Genomic DNA, 26,608 nt, shown 5'->3' on the forward strand with positions numbered 1-26,608 from the left:
AGAACAAGCAAATATCGCCATTAGTGCTCCACTGCACTGTTACCGTTATCTGTTATTAGTATTCTTGTTTACTCTGTTTACGCCGGACATTGGAGTCATGCAGACGTTCCTTATTTTGATTATCTTTTGTTTAGGCAGTGTGGTCTGTATTAATGTGATAGATTTGTCTTCCTCCAATTCGGATGTAACATGGACATTTGAAAGTAAAAATGGATGTGAGTATATTTCACATTGAAACTTTGGCTTATTTGCCAGTTTATGTTTTAATACCTACAGGAAATAATATCTTATAAATAATGCTATATCAGGAACTATATCACTGGGACGGATTAACTACTTAATAAAAACGCCAAACTTGACGTAAGTATGTCACAGCGGATACCTTTATATAGTGGAACAATCTCAAATAAAAGTGTCCCATTCGTAAGAGCTGTTGCTATTATCGAAATCCTATCTATCCTGCTTTCCACCTGAACTAATAGAAAACTTACGCAGTGTAACGCTCATCTGACACTCTTGCATTTAACATAATAACTTTCAGAGATTGCGCGAGTACAGTTTTACATCCACAATTTGGACGATATATTGACTTGTAAATATTAGTTTGACCGTTGTATTTTACAGCAATAACAGGCCGGGGTTCGGTGCCCGGCGGCATCTACTCGGACCTGCAGAAGGCGGGAGTAATTGGAGACATCCTCTCGGGCTTCAACGATGTGGCCTCGAGATGGGTTGCTTACGACTCCTGGACTTACACTGGACGAGTCACAAGTAACTAATCATTTTAATTTGGTTAATTGTACAACGTATGAATGTACCTAACGTTTCAGTCTTACAATTGACCTTTGCATCGATATTATTTGCACATCTACTTTTATTATTATTTCTTACGTATCTACTTAAATGTATATATGTACCATTTTAAAATTACCCTACCTTTACTTTTCAATTCGGTACTTTATGTCATTTCTACTCAGGCCGCGTAGCCAAGATGCCAATCGCTTACGCTCCGTAGCGATCGAAACGCAACTGTCACTGTCGCGCTAATATGGAAGAGTGATAGAGAGACACAATGCTTTTCCTTGTCGAAGCGATAGCGATTGTAACCTTGGCTAGGCCGGCAGGTCTACTACAAGATCTATCAGTCGTTAATAAGAGAACAAAATAAGAAAATTAGAATATTTTAGATGCGACGCGCGGCAAGGATTTTTGTAAAAAAAGTAACTAAGTTTTTTATTATCAAGTTCTGTCAGGAACAGACGATTTTTCGTCACGTACTATCTTACGCCTTATACTTAAAACAAAGTCCCCCACCGCGTCCGTATGTCTGTATGTTCGCGATAAACTCAAAAACTTCTGAACGGATTTTCATGCGGTTTTCACCTATCAATAGAGTGATTCTTGAGGAAGGTTTGAGTGTATAATTTGTTAAGGTTGACCCGTAGAAGCCTAGTAATAGCAATGCTAGCATAGGTATAATATTCGCGTTTACATATATGTTCGGGCGAAGGCCAGTAACGTTTGTTTATTTTATATTTTAGTAAAGCAGATTCCGGACACGGATGTTGCTCACTTGGTTCTTGAAGGCGTTGATACGGTGGCTTTCGTCGAAGTGAATGGGAGTCCTGTCGGTAGCACGAACAATATGTTCGTGCGGTACGTCTTTGACATCAAGTCACAGTTGAAGGCAAGTAAGCCGTTTGAACAACATAAATATTTCTTGAGGGTTAAAAGTAAAACAAGTAACATAACTTTTTCTATAGATGGAAAAACCCATCAAAACTCTTACGAGGATGCTTTAAAATAGCATACCAATGTTGCCCTGAGAGCACTGACGACGTGGCAAAGGCGAACTTAAACATAATTCATCCTTCGTCATCTTTGTGTCGAGTCGTGACACTAAGTAGTGTCGATCACACTTGCTTTTCTATATACTGCTCTCTATGAGCTGGCCAATATTCTCCGACGGAAAATAGGTTAAAAATAAAATAACTAAGTATTTCTAAAACGCTCTAAATGTATTATATGATTACTTGGAAATAGTCGTTCTACTCTCTCAAAATGTTCAATACACTTTCTTCATTGCAGACAGGAGATAATGAGATCAGAATAACTTTCGTATCGCCAGTAGAAGCGGCGCAATTACGCTCCGAGAAGCACTTCGCAGCACCTGAGTGTCTCCCGGATATCTACAATGGCGAATGCCACGCCAACCAACTGCGGAAGATGCAGGCGTCTTTTGCGTGGGATTGGGGCCCAGCCTTTCCATCAGTGGGATTATGGTAGTATATATCTTATTATTATAAAATCTAATTAGTGTGTTTGGTCAAAACTGATCAAAACTTAAGATTGATTGTTCCTGTATGCATTCTAGGAAACCAGCATATATTGAATTTTACAACTCCGCAATTATTCGATCAATGACATCGCATGCGGAGAAAGATGGCGCGCATTGGGACCTAAAGATAGTGGCACATTTGGAGTCCAGTCGTAAGAGGAAACAGATTGGCGGACGAATCAAGGCTTCGATTAAAGTAAATGGAGGACAAACGCTGACAGTGGATAGAGCTTTTGAATCAACGACAAGAGACGATGGGACCAGTGAAGCTGAACTTAATATGACTATTAGTGAGGTTAATACTATTTTTAGTACCTAAACCCCTGGATGATATAACAAGAAAGCGCGAAGATAAAAATGATAAAATAAGAAGAATTGGTGAATTTAAAAATATTTTCGGCAGTTTTATCAAAGTTATCAACCAAATCTTGACACATACACGAACCATTGATTGTGCTGTTTACGAAATAACATTACAGCAATCTATCTATCTCTTTTCATAAGTGTACGGGTTATTTATTAATAGAATCTTGTATGGAATTAGATAAGGTTGTGATAAAATAATTGGATGATGTTTAGCAAAAATGTGTCCACCCACATTAATTTTGCAATAAGATGTCAACTCAAAAAATAGACGCTTAAAGTTGACATTTTATTACAAAATGAATGTGGGTGGACACATTTTTGCTAAACACCATCCAATTAATGAATAATGATAATCTTTTGTTTTAGAACGTTATAAGTCCTTGGTGGCCTAATGGGTTCGGAGACCAGCCTTTATATGATTTGCATTTGAAGTTTACTTCAGATGATTTTAAAGAAACTTATGAAATACACAAACAAATTGGCTTTCGCACTTTGGAAGTTGTAGAGGAAGACACTTCTGTATTACCTTGTAAGTACAGAACTGATATAGAGATATGACCAATTTTATTCTGTCAACTGTATGTTGAAGTCCCTATTCATTCTGATTTCCAGGCAATGATACAGCGGGACCAGGCCTTTCCTTTTATTTCAAAGTTAATGGTTATCCCATTTTCATGAAAGGCTCAAACTGGATACCTGCAAATATCCTACCAGAACTTGGGAGTGATAAAAAAACAGGTAATTTTAGCATTTCAGCCCGTCGCTCGCTTTTGTAAAACCCGAATTAATCAAAAATAGGTTCAAATGTCTATTTTCTCAGTCATTTGAATCGAAACACTGGGATAGATAGGCTATAAGTACATAGGTATACGTAAGTATATAGAGGACCAGAATGAGGCGTAAAATAGTGGAAATAATTGTAGCCGCTACTTTGGCAGCTATATACTCAAATATAAATTAGGCACGCGACATACAGCTTAGTCACAAGTTTATATTAATGTTAACATAACATCTACAGTGGATGAGCTCCTGCTATCTGCCCGCGAGGCGCACATGGCCATGCTACGAGTCTGGGGCGGCGGCGTGTACGAGTCAGATTACTTCTATCAGCGTTGCGACCAGCTCGGCATACTCATCTGGCAAGACTTCCTATTTGCTTGCTCGATGTATCCAGCCGACGAGGAGTTCCTTGAGTAAGCTCCAAGTTTATAGGGGCATATTTTCATTTTTGAGACTCGGTACTCGACTGTTTAACAGACCCGATGTGTGACAGAAAATTACTAGATGATTCTTTAAATGTTGTGTATTTTTAGTTATCACAATAGCTACTCGTATAAGTACGTGGATACTATCTACATAAATGTATCAAGCTCACAAATTGCCTGACGGCTAAAATCACACGAAGAATGGAGTAAAACACTAGCCCGGCCTGTTCTTGGCTTTGATTTTGTATTGATTTTAATTTCAGAACCGTCGAGGTGGAAATTGAACAAAATGTGATCAATCTTCAACACCATCCCTCAATCGCAATCTGGGCTGGCAATAACGAAAACGAAGCTGCTTTGCGGGGCAATTGGTATTTCACTAACCCTCAGTTCATGAGATACAAGAAAGAATATGTGAAACTTTACGTAGACACCATTAAACCCATCGTGGAAGGTTTGGATCCCGGTCGTCGCTACGTAGCCTCCAGTCCGTCGAATGGAAAGGAATCGGAGGAAGAAGGTTACATATCAGAGCACCCTTATGATCCACATTATGGAGACACACATTACTACAATTATCTTTTAGACAATTGGAATCAAAATATTTATCCCAAGACGAGGTTTGCGTCTGAGTATGGATTTCAGTCTCTGCCGTCTCTCGCAACGATGAGAACTGCGACGAATAATGAGTCTGACTTTCAAGTGGATAGCCCATATTCTGTTCACAGGCAGCATAGTCCGGGTGGATACGGTTTTATTCAAGACCAAATGAATCGTTATTTCCGATTGGATAAAAGTGATACGAAATATTTTGAAAAATTTGTTTACTATAGTCAAGTAAGTTCACAGTTTTGATCCACATAGAGATAGGGTAAACTACTTAATAATTGGCTTCTTAAAATGGGTCCGACAACTCTGACATATATACCATTGTTGACTTTATCATTATTTATTATGCCGGGATAACGCGAGGAAGAAGATTTAAATATTCAGGTTGAAAGGGCCGATCGTTTGAGGGGGCAGACGTTAACACTTCAGAAGATGTATTAACACCACACTATATTTTTAGATATCACAAGCAATGGCGATGAAAGCGGAAACGGAATTCTATCGGCAGAGCCAAGCCGATTGGTACACTATGGGCGCGTTGTACTGGCAACTGAACGATGTCTGGCAGGCACCGTCTTGGTCTGGCATTGGTTTGTGGTTGATTTAAAAACATTGATGATATATTAATATTATTCATTGTAACACATTTAATGTCTGTAAAACATATTTGATGAAAAGGAGAGTCAAAAGTTAAAAATACTTCAAGCACGTTAAGTCACCTAGCGACCTAGCCAAGTTTTACGTGAAGTAGGTACCTACCTAATGGCGCGGCCGTGCATTGTCACTACCAAGAGTACCAAGTTGGTGCTAAGTGCGTGGTCGAAGTCTAAGTAAACAACGAAAGTAAAATTGGAAATATTACACCTAATACAATAAGTCGTAACTCCCGAGTATTGTTAGAAACCCAGTAAATATTATTAAATCCGATACCAATCTTTAGTGTCTACTCCGATTTATGTTACTGACCGTATCCTACACGTGCTTTTCTTAACGCGTCTTTTTACTTTCAGAGTACGGTGGCAAATGGAAGATGCTCCATTATTTTGCAAAATCCTTCTTCGCCCCAGTCTTAGTGTCTCCTAGACTGCTACTAACGCACGATGTGGATATTTACCTGTTAAATGACCGACTTGTGCCCATAACCGGTGGAATCATAACCGTAGATTTCTTCAATTGGACAAGCACAACACCAATGCGATCAATACTAATCGCCGCCAACGCAGAACCGTTATCATCAATTAAAGTCCCTATTAATATCGCGTTATGGAAAGAGGAAATAAATGAAGTGTTTTTAAGATTCTCTTTAGTTGCGGATGGCGTTATTTCTACACCATACAACTATGTTTTCCCAACTCCGTTCAAGTCCGTCAAAGGATTGAAGATACCAAATATTCAGGTAGGTGGTTAATACACCTATTACAGTCCGCGGCTGAAGTTGCTAAGCGGTCCGGATTTTTAAAATAAAGTTCTTAAACATAACTTTATCGTTAAGATAATAAGGGCCACTTGCACAATTCATTAACCCGGGGTTAACCGGTTAAACCTGGAGTTACCATCGTTACCAGTACAATTTGACACTGGGTTAACAGTTTAACCGGTTAATGCCGGGTGAGTATGAGGGTGCAAGTGGCGCTAAGAGTTTGTGAAAATCTTTTGAACACCTCTTCCGCTCAAGTGAATTTTAAAACTGTTACAGATTAATGTTTTAAGCAAAATCAAATCTACTACGGACGGATTTCGGTACACGGTGGAAATAACTACAGATACAGTAGTTTTGTTCCTGTGGTTGGAGACGCAAGAGCCTGGCCGGTTCGAAGATAATGGACTCATAGTGACAGACCCGCGCATCACGGTCAACTATGTGAGCAATAAGCAAATGTCACCGCAAGACTTGGAGAAATCCATACACTATCATTATTATGTGCAGGAATAATATATTTAAAATTTGCAGTTTTATGAAATGGCCAATACGAGTGTTTATTTATTATTGATCTTTAAAACTTACATTTAAAGCACTCAATTACAGTCGGCACAATCAGCTTTACACACCTTAAAAATCTTCCTGCAGAATAATTGTTGACTTCAATTTATAAAGCCTAAAGCCGACCACTGACTAACAGGCCACCGGAGGATATCGGCCTGCCATTTAGAACAAAAATTTGACAGTTCCGAACAACTGACCGGCCGATAATATCGTCCGGCGGACTGTTAGTCAGTGGTCGGCTTAATAATAACTGTAGTAATTTTACTACAAATTACTACTTACAGTTTTTATAGCTGATTATACTACTGAGCGTGGTTCTGGATATGAAATAAATAAAAAACAATTTAAAAGCAAATCAATATATTACTTTTATTTGCCACAATGCGAATATGCGCGTATAATAAACTATTTTTAGTGCATTTAATTGCAATACAATACCATAATATTAGTTATGATAAAGGCTTAACTCATTTTTGGACGATACTTTCTGAACTGGTAAGGGCTTTGCTGATTCCAATATACTCGTACTTATGTTATTTTAAATATTGTTTTGATATTTCTGCACTATTATTATTTCTGGATGAAAGTGACGATAAATATTTAATAAATAGATATCGCGAAACCTCAAAAGGATAGTTTTTGTTGTATTATAAGCGGCCTTTAATCTGTGTCATTTATTTATACATTTATGTTTTAAAACCTCTTGTCTCTTACGAATATTTCGGAATAGGTAAACTTCAGATTTATAACACATAACGGCAACGCATATAAGTTTCCATTGAATAGTCACAATTTTGAATTGTTTTACTAGGCACGTAACATATTTAAAAGTACAACATCAATATGAATATTATATACTTATAACTGCTTTTCAAAACTAAGTCGATTCCAACAAGGTCTTATTAACAAGCGCAATGCAAAGCTCATTAATTTTTCTAAGTACCAACTATGGCTTCAAAAAATAGATTTAACCACGTATAAAAATGAGAAAACAGCGTGTAAATAATAATAATGCCATACAATACATATTTACATCCTTATACTAGCTATAATCAGATAATCGGGAGTACATGTTACGAAACCTTTTGAAGTTCCTGGAGACTGCACTACATATGTTTACAGCTTGGCAAAAAAGAGTAGAAATTAAAAAGTGGCAACACTGTAGTGTCGTCCCGTTTTCTTATATAAATTGGTTTGAAAGGGACGACACTACAGTGTTGCCACTTTTTAATTTCTACTCTTTTTTGCCAAGCTGTACAGTCGCCTGGACAACGCTCTCTGCTTAACAAATGTAACTTATTCATTAACGAATCTTGATACTATTCTCGTATCTAGAATTAGGAGAGTAAACCTGACGGCAGTTTGAAAGTTAATATATTTTATTTATAAGCATATTTACGAAAAATATAATTGAGAAGTGATGAAACCCCACGTGAATAAAATAAACTTTAAGTCATAAAAAGTACAAGATAGATAATATATTAACCAATAACATGGTAATCTCATGAAATATACGCCCAGCCCCGAACTGTCAGATCTTTCTTTCTTATTCTGGATACGAATATAGAATCAATAATGAAATACAGAGCGACGTAAATACACGTACATTACATACGTAGATAATTTACGTATCATTGATGGTACCATGTGGTTTTTTATGCACAGATTTTTTCCAGATTACGCTACCCTGCTTTCTCATTCGTAGTTCTATATAATTATATTATTGTACAGTCGGAGTTTTAAAATATTTGCGCATATAAGGACATTCTGGAAGCCTTTATTTGGCATATAGCTAGGTGTAAACTAATATAATATACTTATATAATTTTTAAAAATGTTTTTTTTTGCTAACACGAAATTGCGATAGGCGATAAAACGCTATTAAACAAATAATAGAGAGACTTTAAAGTAAGAAGGATTTTCATAACGACTTACAAGTTCGTTGTATAAGTAAAGTATGACACTCGTTATTGTGTAGGCCACGCACTGATTTTCATCAAATAGAAATAACACTACAATGCAATCTAATTTGAACTTAAATCTGAAAATTTATGATTAGAATAGAAATCTTTACGAGGAACTAGTCTTGTTTTTCTTAGGCCATTAACACACTTAGGCGTAACCTAAAACACGTATTTTCCGCTCTGTAGCGAACGTGTTAAGTTATAAAGTTAAATGCTGTGACTAGTAAATAATGTTATTCAAAATTCCTCAATTTCAACTAACTGATTACAAAAAATATAAATAATATATTAGGTCATTACCTATGAAATTGGCGTTTTGTTCGGAGAATTTCAACGAAACACGAATTTCCATACAATTAATTTTGCGGATATTTTTTTGATGGCTAATTCAAACCAAACAAAATTTTTCCAGTAATTTTTGACACCTTTAAGGTATGTTTTCAATATCTCCATTTCTTGAAAATTGGTACCATTAGAAAAATATAAGTAATTTTAATACTCGAACCGACAGCACATGAAAAGACTTATTTTCAAGGCTTAATTCTGAACACTTAACAATAAAAAATAACAATTAATTGTATGTAAAATCGTTGTTTATTGAGTGCACTGTAGTTTTATTGTAATTGTGTATGTACTTTTGTAAAAAAAAAAAAAACTAGGATCAGACTTATATCTATGAACAAAAACGCCAATTTCATAGGTAAGCACCTAATAACATGCAACGCCTGTTACTTTGTGTGTAAGTTTACAATTAAATAGATGTATGTAAATATCTCTCCACAACATCAGGACAACACGACAGATATGCATTATATTATATTAAGGCATAACATAACATTGTGCATCCACTAAATAGTACAGTGAGCTGCAAAATTGCATGGACAATTACATATTAATAATAATGAAATCATTTATAAAGTGGCCACGCAATTTGCGGCTGGTTGTACAATATTTTAAAGCTCTACATACAATGAATTATTTAACTGTTAAACATAATAATGATTTCAAATATTTATAATGAATATAATGATCTCCGATATATACTCATATTTCGCATGAATGAGATTCGGAATAAATACCTTTAGAACACAGGAACAAAATACCAAAATAACAGTAAAATATCGATGTAATAGTTATGCAATATATTGACATTGTAGATATACATAGAACAATTTATTATTTTTGTATAGTCATATCTAAATTACTTCTTGACTGGGTTGAAAATGATACGTATTTATAGCCTCCTGCCACCCGCAATTGATAATGATGATGAAAAAAATAGACGATAAATAAAAAAACTTGTAAAATGTTATTTACTTTGTATGTTTTATGAAAGTTCCAAATTCCATTGAACCAGAGTGTACATTGGGCGGCACGAGGGTAGGTAAGATAACAAAAGAAAGGTAGGTATATTTGTCCACATTAGTACCAAAGTATTATTCTATTAGTATACAACATCAGAGTACCCATCATGTAAGTATAATCTGATCGTATCATATGGAATGAATACTATAAATAAAGCAAGTGTATTAATGTTAAATATGTATTAGGTATGAATTAAAATAACAACGCCAGATCCTACATCAGAAACCTCTCTTACTATTATAAACATTATAAAGTAATCTCAATATCAATACAGATTTTCGAGAAGCGGGTTAAACGGCCCGTTACTATAAATTTAAAAGTTTTCAATAATATATGTTTCAGAATTTCGGCGCCGTGAATGATTAAATGGTTAAAATTCATGTCACGGCACTGTAAACATGTAGGCACCTAAGCTTTTCAATTCAACCGTTTTTTAGATAATTCCCTCGTGACGAATGCATCGTTATTACTTATCATACCATACATTGCTTGGCTTATTAATTGACAATTCAGTTGGGGACTGACTGAGTGTTAGTAGTCCATGCATGCCCGTCAGAGAAAAGCACCGAGCCTGCAAATAAATTTGGAATCATTTTATTGTTCTTACGAGTATTATTTTAAATAATGAGTATTAATATAAAATTAATTATTAAATATATTTTAAGAAAGTTAAAAACGTTGTAAAAAGTAAGAAATTACTAAATTATATACCATATAAATACATATATAATATATATCGGTAAATGCAGACCAAACCACCAAAAACATTTCCACAAACATATAAACAGCATGCATTATTTTGTTATTATCATGCGTACATTTAAGCTTACTTTTATTTAACAATATAATTACAACATTAACTTTGTTAATGTTCAAGTGATGAAGTGCGCGAAATGTGTTGCGTGCGAGGATAACTTAGTTGTAGCACGGCAAAACAGTCGCAGATACTTGTACCTAAACGTCCTAGTGCTCGGGATACTATCACCTCCATTGACTAGGACTTAATTTTAAAGATGACAATTACTGGGACAGTGACGAACACTCGGACGTTCAACTTAGTTTCAAATGTAGACATTGTCAATATTAACATTTCCAGAGAACAGCAGAGCTAGCCTCAAAAGCCGTGGTTCTTTTATAATAAAATGATATGATATAAAACGTGATGAATCCGTTTAAAGCCGGCATTCGCAGCTTAATGTATTTCTTTTTGACCATGTTGACAAGTGTCAAGCATATTTTTACAGAAATGATGTAGTAAAATGCAATATATAGTCTAAACGTAGTGCTCAAAATAACTACAAATGGTGCATTACATAAAAAAGCATCAAGAAAAATACACACCTCAATTATAAAACAATCCCAATAATGACCTAAAGCAACAGGAACACCCACGCATTATTGCCTATCACTTACACCAAAAATAATATTATTCACCAATAAACAAGAAAATAAAACAGTTATTTACAAAAATGGGTAATGAAATTTTGTTTTGAACATAATGGACTTTGAAGAAGTATCGAAATGTGTCGAATGAATATTTGATCATCAAAATTACCTTGGTTAACCTTTTGAGCATCATAGAAATAACAAGCTGAGACAATTTCTCATTCGCCAACCACTTTGGTACACTATACGAGAAAATATTTAAACTTTACAAATGACCATACCATCTGTATTCAACAGAAACACGCTGATTTAAATATTATCCAGAATAGATTAATATTTTTTTTCATCATAAATGTATTTAGTAGATCGGTGATATAACAATACTCAGATGCAATTAAACTTGAATTGAAAAGTTATCGCTACAGGCCTGGCAACGCATTTTTAATTTTTTTTGACCTATAAAGCATGTCTTCAAAATCCATCGTTCATTTTTTCAACACTGTCTCAAATTTCAAATCAAACAATATTTATCTACACAGTAAAGTAGGTCTATGTACAATTTACCTGACACGCGAATGCAGGGCGGCGCGCTCCTCAGACGGCGTGTCGCGGAGGAAGGCAGAGGAAAGGTTGAGCACCACCATGAGGCAGCAGAGGAGTAGGGGGCCGAGGATCGCGCCCTCGGGGCCGAGGTAGAATATTCCACCCGCTATTGCTAAACCGGTTACGTATGGGTGGCCGCCGCTGAAACAATAAACAAAAACTTTAATATTCCTAAGTTATATTAGGAAGGCGAAAAATAATTTGTAATAAATCGTTTATAGTGAGTTTCACATAGCTTGGGTATGGTAACAGCTGTTATCTACATACAACATATAACCTTAAAACGCATCAACTGTATTGTGATGATAGCTGTCACCGTACCCAAGCTATGTAAAAATACTATAATCGAGACAGCGATCGCAACAAAGGTTAGCAGGAAAAATCATAATCACTGGTAATATTATACACTTTTTACCGCGGTAAGAAAGCCGTAGTATCTTGCTTATCGGACGAGGAACTGACAGCTCCTAATACTAATAATTCCCATGTAGTTCAAGGCCAGGAATACTTACTCTTTGATTTCCGCGTAGACGGCGGCGTCAAGAAAGGCGATGGGCGCAGCTTGAGCGATAGGCAGCATCAGCGCGGCCATAGGCCTGCCCTGCAGCCACACGTCCAGCGCCGCGGGGATCCCGGCCAAGTACGGGCCGAGGAATGGAGCAGCGCCCAGCACTGCAGCTAACACTGGAATCCATATTGGAGTCGTACAATATAGCGCACATTTATTTTTTTGTTTGTGCAGCTTATATTAGGTGAATGATAGAGTATAGAAGATTACAAACGGTCATAATAATCAAGATTTATTTTTTATAACTTGTTACAATCTTAAATAAAATAGTAACTAATGTTTGTTGTGGTATACAAATCCGAACAATTACGAACAGCAATATTACAATAATATAATCGATGGATCATTCAAAGGGAACACACAAAAATACGTTACCATGGATATCAGGATACCCACCATCAATTTGTAAGGAAAAAGAAAAAAAATATCGAATTAAGTAATCATTTTATTAAATTAATCAAGTTTTGGTATCCGTGTTTGTTTTCGGAGTTCGTAATTGCGCGTACACATACTTGTAGAAATCTAACGCCTTTTGTTTATCGTAGGCATTGGTCCTACACTGCGCTCCTACGCATCGGTTCGTGTACTCTGTTCTCGAAGGGGTTTTGGGCTCCTCGACTTGCTTTCTGCGAGATGAGTTCGTACTACGTAGCGTCTCTACGAAGTCTTTAGAGGAATCGAACACGACTTTTATGGTAGTTCTATTAGTCATGTTCATATGGCTGTCGTTTAAAAGATAGTCCTTGTTTATGGCTGTGATGGCGGCGCTTGCGTCACCGTTACGCACGTTGGCTTGCCGTATCAAATAGAACGTCGAAGCCGCCTCTGTGACGTCCTCGTCTGTCACCTCGTTGTTCTTGGATTTTTTGTCATTATAAAGCAAGCACATGACTTCTGGGTCCAAATTGATTTGACACATGGTGCTCTCAAGTAGCATTTTCACCACATCTACGGGAAGGAAGCAAGGAGCCGATAGGCACGAGTTATTTGATGCTAAATCTAAAATTGAATTGCTTAGCTCAGCGTTTCCCGCTGCGTTTCCAAGGAAAGCGATGTTGCGACAGTTACAGTTCAATTTGTTCTCTCTGTAAGAAACAGGTGTGCCAGCTGATTTACAACTTTGGTAGTCGAAAAATAACGAGTCAGTTTCAACATTTTCTATTGAATTTTTAGAAAAACTAAATAGTTTTCTGCCAGTTATTTTCTTTGAGCATTTAATGCTCGCTAATGCATTGCTCTTAAGTGTATGAATTTGATTGTTTGATATATCGGTATAACCAGATTTTACAATTAGGCCGTCGTTAGAGATATCCTTTATTGTGTTCCTTGTAAAGTGTATGTAATCGGCAGTTAGGTTTATACTCTTTGTGGATATATCATTAAAAACATTGTCTGTTATTGTAGCTCTATTGCTATGCACTGCAATTGCTTTAGAACGCAAATTATCAACTTTGCTGCTTGTGACTTTAAACGTACCTGAATGGCTGTTCATAGTAGCTTCTATCGCCTGACTTTCAATGTCTACTATCGTGATATTTTCGAACTCAATATTCATTATTCCACTAACATTATAAATTGCTCTTGTGTTGATAATATTTATCTTACTGTCTGTTATACGAATTTTCTTTAAGCTCGTTGTTCCTAAGCATTTAAGTTCGGTTTCTGTTACCGGAGATTTAAACATGCCTCTAGGCAAGGAGACAATTTCCCGAACATTCTCGATGGTTACTTCTGAAGGTGTTTGTATCAGTATGTTAGTGGTTGTTGAAGCGAATTCGAGTCTTTCACAATCTCTTACTTTGAATGCTTGTAAGCGAGATGGTCTTTGCAGCACAGAACAATCCAGAATTACTTTCAAGCGTTTACAACGCTGCACAGTTAGACTCGTTAAGTGCTGAGTGTAGTGATCTTTGAGATGTATCACATTTTCCTAAAACAATAATGTTTTTAATCAGTGTTGGGTTTCAAGTGTAATCAAATTGTAACATACATTTATTTAGACGACCATAACTAGCACTTTAAACTACTTTTGAATAGTTTGACAAGAGACAGCACAAGATCAGGTTAAGTGAAATAAAGAATTGGAGGTCAGAAGTGAGGCAACTACTAAAATAAAAACAAATAGGCCTTGCGATGCAACTAACTTCAAATAACAGCTTGATTTGAATAAACAAATAGTGATTTCGATTTATAATAGGTACTTACGTTATTGTCCAATGGGCATGTGTAAACAATATCGTTGGCTAGGTTGTTATTGCACTGCCAACCGCGGTCATAGCAACTAGTGAAGCCAATTTTAACGCCAAGGGTTAACGGTAGGAAAACATACAACACAACGATTAACATTCTTGCGGACATTCTCTATTAATATTTGTTTGAAACTGAATGAAACACAACAAATAAAAATGGCACAGCGGCTCCGACTGAACATCACCCGGAGATAAGTCTTTGCGAAACTCGTGACGCAAAAAACAATTACGACTTATTTATCTGACCGTAATGAATAATTTAGAGGCCAATGACATTCGGGACGAATTTTACAGATATAGAGCGTTTCGGAATTATCTGTCATACCGCCAATTAAAAATGAGCATATGTGCGTAGAAGTGACCAATATATAGAGTCCGTTTTTGATTGGATCGCCGAAACAATGCGATAAAGAAGACGTAATTGGGTTTTTACACTTTAGCTGCTGGAATATACCAGCAATAGGTAGATTAAAATTATACTTTCTATATTTACTTTCGTTAAGGAAAAATATGGGTTAGTAAAGTGTGGTTAATTTTACCTCAGATGACCGAAAATAACAAGTTGTAATAACGAACAATCGTTATTACAGTTTAAATCAATAAATGTTCACCTCAAATAATTTTTACTTTATGTCTATATAATTTCAAATACGTCTAACATTAATAATATAGGTACCTATACCTATGCAACCACGAGTAACGATAATGACTTAATGAGTGAATTACTTATGAAAGAAAAAGCTATTAACTTACCTGAAGGTAAGTAGACAACTTTAGCTCCGAACAGATTGTGCACCAACCACGTCCATAACCCGTAAAACAGCGCCATTTTGAATGACGCTCTGAATACCTGGAGAAATAAATAAAATATGAGAATTTAGGATTCAATAGAACTTGCCCTGCTGCCTGCTGTGTAATGATGAAGATATTTAGAAATTTTGCAATAGTGTTTGATTTTAGCAGCCTTGTTAATTTCGTGTTTCGGCGTAGCACCAAATAGTACTGCGCCAATTTTGATGAATTATTGTGATTATTGTGGTTCAGTTTAATTTTTAACCTATGTATTTAGAAAAGGAGTTTCTATAAATTGTATATATAAAAAAGTTATCGGGTGAAAGTTCATTAAATTGTGACTCGTCACTGACAGTTCATAACGAGACTGATTCGAAGACCGTTCAAGAGTCGAACATAAAATAGCCCCTGACGCCTCCGCGATAAATCAAAAGTGATAGTTGTTTTTTTTTTCTACACAATCAGTTCAAATCAACTCAGAAATAAATGAGGGTTCGAACAATTAAAATTAATCGATAATTCCAAACGTCAATTGATATCGTCGGATTTGGCGTTGGCCTTTCTGGTTTGGTTGCTTTTGACGTCATCATACCTGGTTTATAGCGACAGACAAGGCGATGCCTAACCGCGGCCCGAAGTTGGGCTGCACTTGAGTGATGACCTCTACCGGCTTGTAGAGAGCGTTGCTGCACGCCAGCAAGTAGAAAAGCGTTGTAAAGAACACCACCTGTGAAAAACCAATACAATTTTATTTTGGTAAAGATTATTAAACAAACTAACAGATTGCCTATGAGTAAAAAGAATTGGTAAAAATAAATAATATTTCGTCAGGTGACGTTTACATACCAAGTTAATGAACATGTTGATAACAGCGCCTCCACCTGAGAGTAGAAGCGACGTGAACGCGCCGATCGACCCGGCCAGCAAAGATACATTGCTGGCCAGCGGTGCCCAAATGCTTGTAGCTATGGCGCTTAGGGTGCCCACGTTGGCTTGCACCCAGGCTACGATGCCGGAGTAGTCGAACATGCCTGCAAGAATTTCCTACTAATTAGGCACCTATTACTATTACGAAGTGTATGTTGTTTAGTAAGGAATCTACTGTTTAGTTTGTCATTACTTGATTTACAATTCGTTCATTTCCGATGAGTAAAGCATCCGACGTAGCTATTACGTAAATATTGTAGCTCACTTACAAAATAAGAAGAATAACTTAACTACTACCTACATTTTATTGTTTTAAGTGTGTCAGCTAACGGGTCGTACAAAAAGACGTAAATGGCAAGTTGTCAACTTAAAGACGCATTCGCTCCCCAATCTAGAACGTTAGTAGGTAAGTACTGAATATGTAATTAGGTCCTTTGAATGTCCTTATAATTCATATACTTTTCCTGTTGCATCATAAAGAAAACCAACGAACGTCGCCCCTCTGTCTCATCACGAGAATTAGTGTTTTGCAGTCTGATATTTAGACCCAACGGAGGGGACATTAGACCTCATTATTCTATAAACTTTAATAATAAAACAATTAATGTTAATAAATAACGTTCATAAAAACCTTTATCCTGGATTGAGTGACGTTATAGTTTTACGTTTCTTTTATTATGTAGTCATAAATAAATTAGTCATAGCAATTCCTAGTAAATAGTAATGTTATTAATGATGGTTTTATTGCCCATATGGCGTTGTAGACGTCATTCGGTCTCAAATATTCCACTGTATACAGGAAAATAGATCATAGATATTTATAATTCTAAATATATATGCTAATATATATATGCCCATTTTCATAGGTTCTTTCCTGAAAGCGACGCATGCATTTAATCATATCTTTAAATACTTAAATATTTTATAAACTTTATTTTTATGTTCTTCAAACGAGACTAGACCATTAATTTTAATAAGTATGCAAATTTTGGGGTTTTCAGTTTGAACAAGGTTTGATCTATCTCTCTTGCTTGTGCCACATTAATATGGCAAGATTTCGAAAAGCGTTAAAAAAATAGAAACGTTACTGAAAGAAAACAAATCTTTAAGGTAATAGGTCTCGTAGTTTGCACACGATCAGTTCTCCCGGCATGTCATTTATTAGCATTTCTGTTCTGTGAGGTGTCTTTTAACGACGCTTTTCTATTAGTTCTGTATAACCATCGAAAAACAACCGGTTACTGAATACTGTCTCATTCCACGCACCAGCACTGGCTGACAGACTGGGAGACAACTTGTCCACCAATTCTGTGGGCGCACGGATACAGGGCTAAGCTTTACACATGTACGAGGACGTCTCATATTACATCAGTTTAAGGTTAATTTCACCTACCAGGCGTGTTAGAGATGTCGTGGACGAAGCTGTCCCACGAGTCCTGGACAGCGTTGCCGTCGACCGTGGGCCCGATTTGCGGCGCGAACTGTCCCGACACCCAGCTTTGGTACACGCGGTCCCATAGTTGCAGGATTTGCTCCTCTACACGAGCTATCTTCTCTGGGTCGCCTTCTTTGAGTATGCTCTTTACCTATTTCATAAAAAAATTTACATTTATGGTTTAGTCTTTTATGAGTGCAATATAGATTATAACTTTCAAGTACTTTATTAACATAAAATAAAATGTTAATGAGGTTTATTTTCGGATTCTATGTAACCCCAGTTTAAAGATTTCTCTTCGAAATGTGAATATGATGTCACATCTCGGAGGAGTCAAACCTCCTTCTATTTTTAGGATAAGATTAAAAATATTTATAAGTTCCAAGATATTTGATTCTTGTTTTTTGTTATGTATAATTTTTCTTGAGGAGCTTGGCATTAAAGACCGGTTGCTTTCTACGGTCAAAACTCGGATCCTCAACTTCTTTGGACACGTGTCTCGGCGAGATGGAACATCCATTGAACGCCTAGTTGTGCAAGGAAGAGTGGGAGGGGACAGGGCTAGAGGAAGATCGCCAATGAGATGGACCGACCAAATCAAAGCCTGTGTGTCGGCCACAGTAAGCGGATGCTCACGGAAAGCAGCTCTGCGGGAGGAATGGCGACGTGTCGTTAAACAAGTCGCTCAAAAGTCTACATAATGGCCACGACCACTCTGTCAAGAGTGTAACGAAGTAGAAGAAGATTTTACACAAAACCTACGTTACAAAACGCCGAAGTACCTAATGAGCCTAAACAAGCTAACATTACTTACATATCTTTCTAGCTGTTTATCCAACCGCCAGCATGAAAATGATTAAAAAGTTTTCAAATATTCCCACTATAAGTTCTGTTTTGCTATGTCATACTAAAATGAAATAAAAATAGATACAGTACTCGTCCATACATTTTGCACGCCCGTATTTAGAAAGAGACTTGGCTAATTTCAATTTCGTATAGCATTAAATTGTCATACACTACCTAGGGGCTGTTCATAAATTACGTCATAGATTTTTGACGATTTTTGACCCCCCCCCCCCCCCCCCCCCCCCTAAAATCATCCAAAAATCATGCTTCGAATGACCCCGTTTCCTCCTACGTCATGCTACCATCATCCGATGTCCAGACCCCCCCCCCCCCTAATTTGTAATTTATGAATAGCCCCCTATGTAATGTTTGTCGCTCGTCGTACATATTTCATTCATAAAATTTTGCGAGCCCGAATTAGTTAAATTATATTTTATCTATTTCTTACAAATACATAAGTCAAGATGATAGAGAAAGACACACGATTAATAGTCATAGCTAATTCAGGCTTGTAATGCGTTTAATTATGAATAACGCGATTAAAGTTTACATGTCATCAACTCATCAATTTGACGTAAACTAATAAAGTCTATAAAGCGCCGTATTTTTTGATATTAACCGACATTTAAATAATACGATTATTGATGGACGGTCGCCCGTGTAACTCATCGTAAACAGCCAATTGTCTCTTTCCAAAGACCGATAGCCAATTGATATTTATCTCCTGGTATATATTATACTCACGCCAGCGGATATGCCCTCCTTTCCATAAGTATAGGCGTTGTCGATCAAGGAATCTAGTTTCTCCTCCCACCCCTCGGGGAGGTAAGCGTGCAGCTCGCTGTTTTGTACGAATGTACTGTTGAGAAGGCTGCCGCTCAGTTGGACCACCACTATTGCCTCTGAGTATATCTGGAACAAAGGATTGTGTAATTTAATCAGTAGTTTAATAAGGGTAAGACATATTTAGTAGAGCCTATCATTCTGTATGAGCTTAAATGATCATGTGACGTCGTAGCATCTGTCACCCTGATATATTTTTTGTTTTCTATCGGCGTTTGCCAATGCACGATTGACATCTTGACTAGGCCCCCAGATCTGATTGTACTATTTTTAAGACGTGTGTATGAGAAGACAGGTTCAAGGTTTCTAGATTATAAATAAAAATGTTTATAAGATAAATGTTTTAACTTTATAAAAATTATCACAGAATAATTTTCTTTGACCTTTTTTTATCTTTAAATAACAACAACGCCTACTGCAAGGTAAAATGACGTATAAATTGTATTCATTGTGAATCTCTAGGCATTTTAAGTACTTTGACGTAGCAGTTTCCAGTTTATTATAAAACTAACCTGTATAAAAATGAATATAGTAGCGACGATAAGAAATGTAATAAGACCCGTGATGACGATGCAAGTAGACACAGTATCCACAGAGCCGTAGGCCACGTCTCTTATGCTTTTATTTAAACTAGAGAGGATTTTGCGGATTCCACGAATGTGCGCTGGTACCGCAGCAGATTGTCTAAAACATAAAATGTAATACGTGAATACAAAAATTATGGTGAGAATCCATAAAAAAAAAGTTCAAATGAGGATCAAGTTATGGCCTTATTTTAAACTTAAATACAATGAGATAATGGTCAAATTTAAACAAACTGTAGATTTCGTTTCAATGTTATCAGAGTAGGTAGCTTGATATCCGATTTGACATTTCACTTTTCGGAGAACACACGAGGTAATAGGAAGGTATTCACGTCTGCTAAAGCCTGAGTTTTGTCCATGGGATGTCTTGTTTAATGCATTTACAAGGTTATATAAAATAAAAATGCGTCAATAAGGAAGTCATCAATACTAACAGGTGCTATAAATACGATGACGTATTCTTTGTCAAGAACACTATACCAATTATTGTATAAGTAGAAAAAAAAAAAATATTTATAATTTATAAATTAAATGAACTACATCGTACCTATAATACAACCAACTAACAACTGTGATATTTGTATTCCTGAGTAAAAAAATATATATTATATTTTACCTGTCAGACCACCAAGTTTTGACTTTGCCCATGAAATTATTATAGTGATTCTCACAGAACAGCCAAACTCCAAAGAAGTCCAACACTCTCTTCAAAACATGGATTGCCAAGAAAAACAGCATTACTGGCAGCAGCCAAATGTGTTTCCACACGAGCATGCATAGGCATCCAAAGAAAAGTAGTTTAAAATATAAGGCGGTTTCATCATCACTGTTGAAGTGGTTTTTCATGTAGTTTTCGTCCATCGATCTTTGTTTGAAAGAGGCGATGAGTCGATTTTCGAAGGCGGATTTCGTTTTCGTATTCGATAGTGGTAAGGCGGATAATGTTCGAGTTTTGTACAGCATTTTGGCGTGGCGAGGCGAGCTGTGTATTTGATCGCTTTCTGCCCAGCTTCCCCTTTTCGTAGCGGCATCAGGGGTGGCGGGAGAAGGGGATTCTTTCTCGGGAGTGGATTCCTGTTCACTAGCGCTCTGTTCCGGCTTTTCATCTTGCTTTATTGCATCTTTGCAATGTTCGTTCGTAAGAACTTTTTGGATTGCAACTATAGCTGATGTCTCAGGATCTAAGAGATAAAAAAAGACATTCATATTCACCTATACAGACAATTTAATTAGGTTTATTTGCGTTATAAGATGGATTTTTTGTTTCATATAGGTAACAGAGTATTAAAGAAGTTTGCCCGTACGTATGTCCGAGGCCGAATACACAGAGATGAATCATCCATGAATGTAATGGAAATAATTAAGACAGATGTAATTATCACTGAAAAATATGTTGGAATTTGACCTCAGATAAAATGCATGTTTTGTCGAATTCTAGTATACTCGGATTGTGAGTATTGTGACATAAGTAAATCCAGCGAAACGGGAACTAATCATAACAATAAGCAGAATACATTAAAGTGGAAGTCTACTTCTACCTTATGAATGTTACATACAAATGTGGCCTATATTGCTAATAGCAAAGACATATGTAACTTCGTATAAGACGAATAAAGTCTAAGGAAAAAACGTGCCTCGGAATTCAAGTAATAGTCATTTTCGAATAAATGCCGCACACACCTTTAGCCTATCCTCGGCTAGATGGCGTGACGACACCGTTTCATATTTAACAATTTTAACACACAGATATCAGTGAATAAACATGGATCAAAATGATATAAAAATAATAAAATCATTTATCCATATATATACATTTTTTGATAACTTTATACCTTTTCATTTTGAGTTTTAGTCGTGTGTCGATAGATGGCAGTAAATTGACAGTGACTACAAAATTTACAATGACAGGACCCCTCTATACTATCTATTCTTTTTGCTAATAGGGAGTATTACTGCAATGTTCTGCCTCCAGAGTGCAGCACTAGTGCACCCACTAAACCATAGAGTAACTTATACATATTAGGCCGTAAACAGTTTTTTGACAAGTTTTCACTATGACATTGATGCATCAAGGCGGTTTGTTTACAGGTGGCTTTCCGACAAACGCGAAAATCGAGATTTCGTTATCTGCCTCTCTATTGATCGAATAAGCAAGAGTGATAGTGAGGTAGAAACCGAATTTTCTACTTTCGTGTTTCGCGGTAGGCCCGGTGAGTATGCTAGTGACACCCTCTATGCAGAGTTTTGCGTAATATTCCCTATTGTATATTGTGTAAGCACTTACCTCTCGCTAATAACTCCTTATGAACATCAATCACTTCAAGTGCAAATCCAGCTACACATAGCCCTTGCAGCATTACAAATGTATAGACTTGCAGAGACCCAGTCAGACTGGCCAGGAAACTCGTTATAACGAGCCAGAGGAATTGCGATGATGCTTTAAACATGCCAGATCGCTCTGGCCTCCATAATGTGCATATGCTTATTAAATAAGCCAGAGCTATGGTCAGAGTCTGAAATAAATAGATATTAAAATTAAAGTGTTATATAATAGTGGTATGTGGAATAAATATATTCATTTTGTACTTATTTTTATACCCATGAGTCTTGCTGATGGTTTCTGATTTATTTTTACACTTCATTCATCAATTAGCCTCTACATCGGCATGTGTATCAGTCTATCTTTGCTATCATTGTACATATTGCAGATAGAAAAGTCAATTTAAAATAACTTACAATGTATGAGCTGCAAAATCCAATGAGCTTTGTAGTTGAGAAGCCAATGAAGCTGCTCAGCTGCCAGAATATGCAGACCAAACTTCGGGGAATGGCGTTGTAGAGCCACGGTAAAACAAATATTGCAGAGAGTAACCCAATTACAGTCTGAAACCAGAAACAAATTATAAATATTATAAGTTTAGGTGGCACAAGATATTTTACTTTGGAGTTGTTGGAAGGACCAGTTTTTGTTGGTTATTAAAATTCAAAATTACAATTAGATCTTCACCCCAATTTGAGCTATTTAGTTGAAGGGATGAAGAAAATTCAATAATAAGTAATATCCAACATTTACACTCATGTTTTTGATACATAGCATTAGAGCATTCAAATATTAGGTTGTTACTTAAAATGTCTTTGTTATAAAATACATATAATAATAACGTGTCTTCGTCGGTCGGAGTGGACCCCAAGGGGACCCGCAGGACTCTCAGCTCTGGCTTGCCTTCATTGGCCGTCCAGAGAGGAGTCGCTAGAGCTATATATTGCTCCAGGGGTGAAGTGTTAAAGGGCATAACGCCGCGAGTAACTTCGGAGAAAGCGCAGCACCACCTTTCGACACCCCTGAGCCGCTCACGCCGGTGTTGCGCCTGGCCATCTTTACGATGGCGCATCAGGTGCCCATCTAACGAGTGGCGAGTCATCGCCTGCCTCAATAACTTGTGTAAGCAATGTTATGGCAGGTGTCCGGACTTCTTTGCAATAGCCCAGTCTTTTTTCCACCCAAACTTAAACCATAGACCAGTACTCTGTCCATATTCTTTACAATAGCTTCCAATGCCTGCTGAAACCAGTTCACGGGTATCTATTGATGTACCTGTGAATGGGTTCCAGCAGGCGTTCTACATGACATCAAATCTCTCCAAACGGCCTCTACGTGTTGGATCTATATCCCCACGCAAGCCTATCAAAAGACCGGGATTTATAGGCCCGTGTTATCTAAGGAGATACAAATAATAATAACAACGCAGGGCAGCTTGTGGCGAGCTGTTGGGGATTAGCGACCTCACGTACCCGAGTGCTCCTGGGGAGTTCTGTTACCCGCAAGGAGGGTGGGTGGCACAGGATTCTCTGCCTCTGGCTTGCCTTAGCCGGCCGGCCAGAGTGGAGTCGTTAGAGCTATAAGCTCCAGGGGTGGAAGTGAAATATAATACGCGAGTTGGCACAGTGGCTGTTAACAGCCACTGGGTAGAAAGCGGCGCACACCTCTCGACACCCCTGAGCCGCTCACACCGGTGTTGCCCTTGAGCCATCCTAGATGTCGCTTTTTGTGGGGGCCCATCTTGTGAGGGCGAGTCACCGTCTGCCGGAAATAAAATTGCATACCGTTTTATTAGGCAGGCGTCCGGTTTTTTACCCCATAGCTCAGTACTTAGTCCATCGCTTTCACCCAATAACCTAGTTCATTTTAGATTCCATCAACTCTCAATAGCCCTTACACCCTGGCGAGTGCTGCCTCTGCGTGCGTCCCATGACACGGGTAAGGGCAGCATCCGCTCGGTGTACCCCTTACATTTCATTTAAGTGTCAAAAGGGCCTCTACGTGTTGGCTTCGGCTCCGCGCACGCCTCCCAAAGGTCCGGAACACCATTGTTCCGTGATGGGAAAGACATAATAATAAAATGCTTTATTGCACACTACAAAAGAAATGGTACAAAAGTATGAACAGGTACAAATATGTAGGTAACAACAGGTGGACTTATCTCTAAACAGCGATCTCTTCCAGACAACCTTCAGATAGTGAGAAGGCGAAACAAATTCAGGTATTCATATATTTTAAATATTATAGTGAAGTTCTTATTTGGAAACTACAAATGTAAACTAGACTTTACTTTTCAACTACATACATGTATATAAATTATTTTACCTTGTAATGTTCTATGAACTGATGTCCCACAGTGTCCGAAGCAAAATTAACAACATTTACAGGTAAGAACATTAACCCAAATACCACAGATTTGTTACATTTCTCTAAATCTTCAAACCATGACTTCAACTTCTTAGACAATTTGTATTTGAACGGGTGCAGCAACGAACCCACTAAAAGGGCCCAAAACAAAGGTTTGAAGAAGGGTTCTAGTATAAGAAACAGCACATAAACTGCAGCACAGCATATAGTTAGAATGAACAGGGCAAATGCGTTATAGAACCCATGTTTCATGGGCTTCTCATTTCCTTCGGATAATCCGCCAATTATGTTAAAAATATTCTCAAACGGGGATTGTTGCATTTTGATATACTAATACACTTTATAAACTTAAATTAACACCAGATAAAAGAGTGAGATCATAGTTATTTGAGATATTCTTCAAGGTAGATAAATATTCTCATTAACATTTTCGTTTGACGTTTTAAACTGTCAATGTCAGGTGAGTATTTTTTTGAGGTTATGTGCGTTCCAATATGGTTCCAACGATAATCGTAAGAGTATCTCTATTTGGTGATTATTCTCTTTGTTAAAAAATGGTTAAAAACAACGTTTTGAAATGACATGTGTGACACAAGTAATATAAAATAAAGCCAACGAAACTATACCAGTAGCCAGTAGGTAATTTTAAAATTGTACAGTACCAGCATATAATATTGTGAAGGCAAAATGGACAATAACCAGTTACTAACCGATATGGAGAATATCTAAAGCTTGTTCAGTTTCAAGACAAAATACATAAGCCCCAAATGTGCTATAGGGGGTGCGCGTAGGAGGGTCTACCATCTTGTGGCCTGTATCGGAAACATGAACTGTACATATTTACACTTCGCGCCAAAGCAAGTGCTGCTCTCTACAGTTTACCTTGAGCTCACTGGACATGCCTTTCTCATATTCAGAACTCAGTCTAGTGCTTAGTGGATTGAGAAATACTACACCTGGAGAGGATGGCATACCATACTGTTTCCTGTCTAAGCTCAATTCATCTTCACAGGAGTATCTGCTCTAGGGCTTCCAAATACCGGACTTCTTTCAATACCGGTACTAATACCGAAACTGTCTTTATCAATACCGGGATCCCGGGATCCCGGTATTGACTATAAATGGCTTAAAAAAATTGAGTTTTTTTTTAAAGGCTCACTTTTACACCAGATATGTATGTCCTTAGCTTAGGATATTAAACAATAATCGCCATCTGCAATAATTATGTGAACCCTCCAGGTTGGCAATCATTTTATCCGCCTTGTTGACTTCACAAGTCACATTTTTAGTTCAACCTAATAATCAGCCAATAAATATTCTTTGGCACCAATAATTCGTATGCCATTACAATTAATTTCTTTCTACTTTTTGATAAAATTTTAAGAACTAATTATGTTAAGGGGCTACCCGACATTTTTGACAAGTTTTGAATCGAATCTCCTATTTTTTCTAAAAAAAAACACTTTTTTCGTATCTAGTTTGCAGTGAAGAATCTTACAATTACATGTACGAAATCTAAATATTTGGGTTCGTATTTGACGTCTCGAGAAACGTGTCCAGGCTTTTCATTTTAAACTAATTAACACAAAAGTTATGGCCAGAAAACCAGTTTTTAGCCTAAAATTGTTCAACTTTGATGCCAAATATCTCGAAGGCGATGAACTTTGAAGTAAATATAGGATACTAAACTGCAAAACGTAATTCAAGACCAAAAAAAGTAAGACAATGTTGCGACTGCAATAATTTGTTTGTAAAATAGTAAATTCCTTTTGATAAATAATCACGCTAAGATAATTTATTTATTAGTAATTTTACTCCTGCGATTTAAAAAAGTACTTTTATATACTTATTTTTGTA

General features: G+C 36.9%; 3 protein-coding genes across 7 annotated transcripts; 1 reads left to right on the plus strand and 2 right to left on the minus strand.

Annotated features, from left to right (window-relative positions):
* Positions 1 to 60: 60 nt before the first annotated feature.
* On the plus strand, positions 61 to 6,690 carry LOC134799526 (beta-mannosidase). Its single transcript, XM_063771953.1, has 12 exons — positions 61 to 215; positions 625 to 771; positions 1,542 to 1,691; positions 2,093 to 2,282; positions 2,375 to 2,633; positions 3,071 to 3,233; positions 3,317 to 3,442; positions 3,723 to 3,897; positions 4,173 to 4,746; positions 4,979 to 5,108; positions 5,529 to 5,914; positions 6,215 to 6,690. Exons 1-12 carry the CDS (start codon positions 98 to 100, stop codon positions 6,449 to 6,451), a joined length of 2,655 nt encoding a protein of 884 aa, XP_063628023.1. The 5' UTR covers positions 61 to 97; the 3' UTR covers positions 6,452 to 6,690.
* Positions 6,691 to 6,845: 155 nt separating this feature from the next.
* LOC134799523 (transmembrane protein 245) lies at positions 6,846 to 25,206 on the minus strand. 5 transcript variants are annotated; one of them, XM_063771944.1, is made up of 14 exons: positions 24,710 to 25,206; positions 22,801 to 22,947; positions 22,349 to 22,577; positions 20,681 to 21,245; positions 19,993 to 20,164; positions 19,382 to 19,549; positions 17,750 to 17,942; positions 16,276 to 16,460; positions 16,022 to 16,156; positions 15,391 to 15,487; positions 12,333 to 12,504; positions 11,782 to 11,961; positions 11,387 to 11,459; positions 6,846 to 10,402 (listed from the first exon to the last, which is right to left on the minus strand). In XM_063771944.1, exons 1-14 carry the CDS (start codon positions 25,070 to 25,072, stop codon positions 10,298 to 10,300), a joined length of 2,784 nt encoding a protein of 927 aa, XP_063628014.1. In that variant the 5' UTR covers positions 25,073 to 25,206; the 3' UTR covers positions 6,846 to 10,297. The 5 variants fall into 5 exon arrangements, 4 of the variants coding, with proteins under 4 accessions (XP_063628014.1, XP_063628015.1, XP_063628013.1 ...); XM_063771945.1 differs by lacking the exon at positions 11,387 to 11,459 and adding an exon at positions 11,173 to 11,201 and having other exon boundaries at positions 24,710 to 25,205; XR_010145421.1 differs by having other exon boundaries at positions 10,288 to 10,402; positions 11,173 to 11,459.
* LOC134799232 (uncharacterized) lies at positions 12,814 to 15,051 on the minus strand. The gene is made up of 2 exons (XM_063771615.1): positions 14,594 to 15,051; positions 12,814 to 14,318 (listed from the first exon to the last, which is right to left on the minus strand). Exons 1-2 carry the CDS (start codon positions 14,744 to 14,746, stop codon positions 12,846 to 12,848), a joined length of 1,626 nt encoding a protein of 541 aa, XP_063627685.1. The 5' UTR covers positions 14,747 to 15,051; the 3' UTR covers positions 12,814 to 12,845.
* Positions 25,207 to 26,608: the final 1,402 nt, after the last annotated feature.

Source organism: Cydia splendana, chromosome 18, assembly GCF_910591565.1.
Source record: "Cydia splendana chromosome 18, ilCydSple1.2, whole genome shotgun sequence".
NCBI classification, from domain to species: Eukaryota; Metazoa; Arthropoda; class Insecta; order Lepidoptera; family Tortricidae; genus Cydia; species Cydia splendana.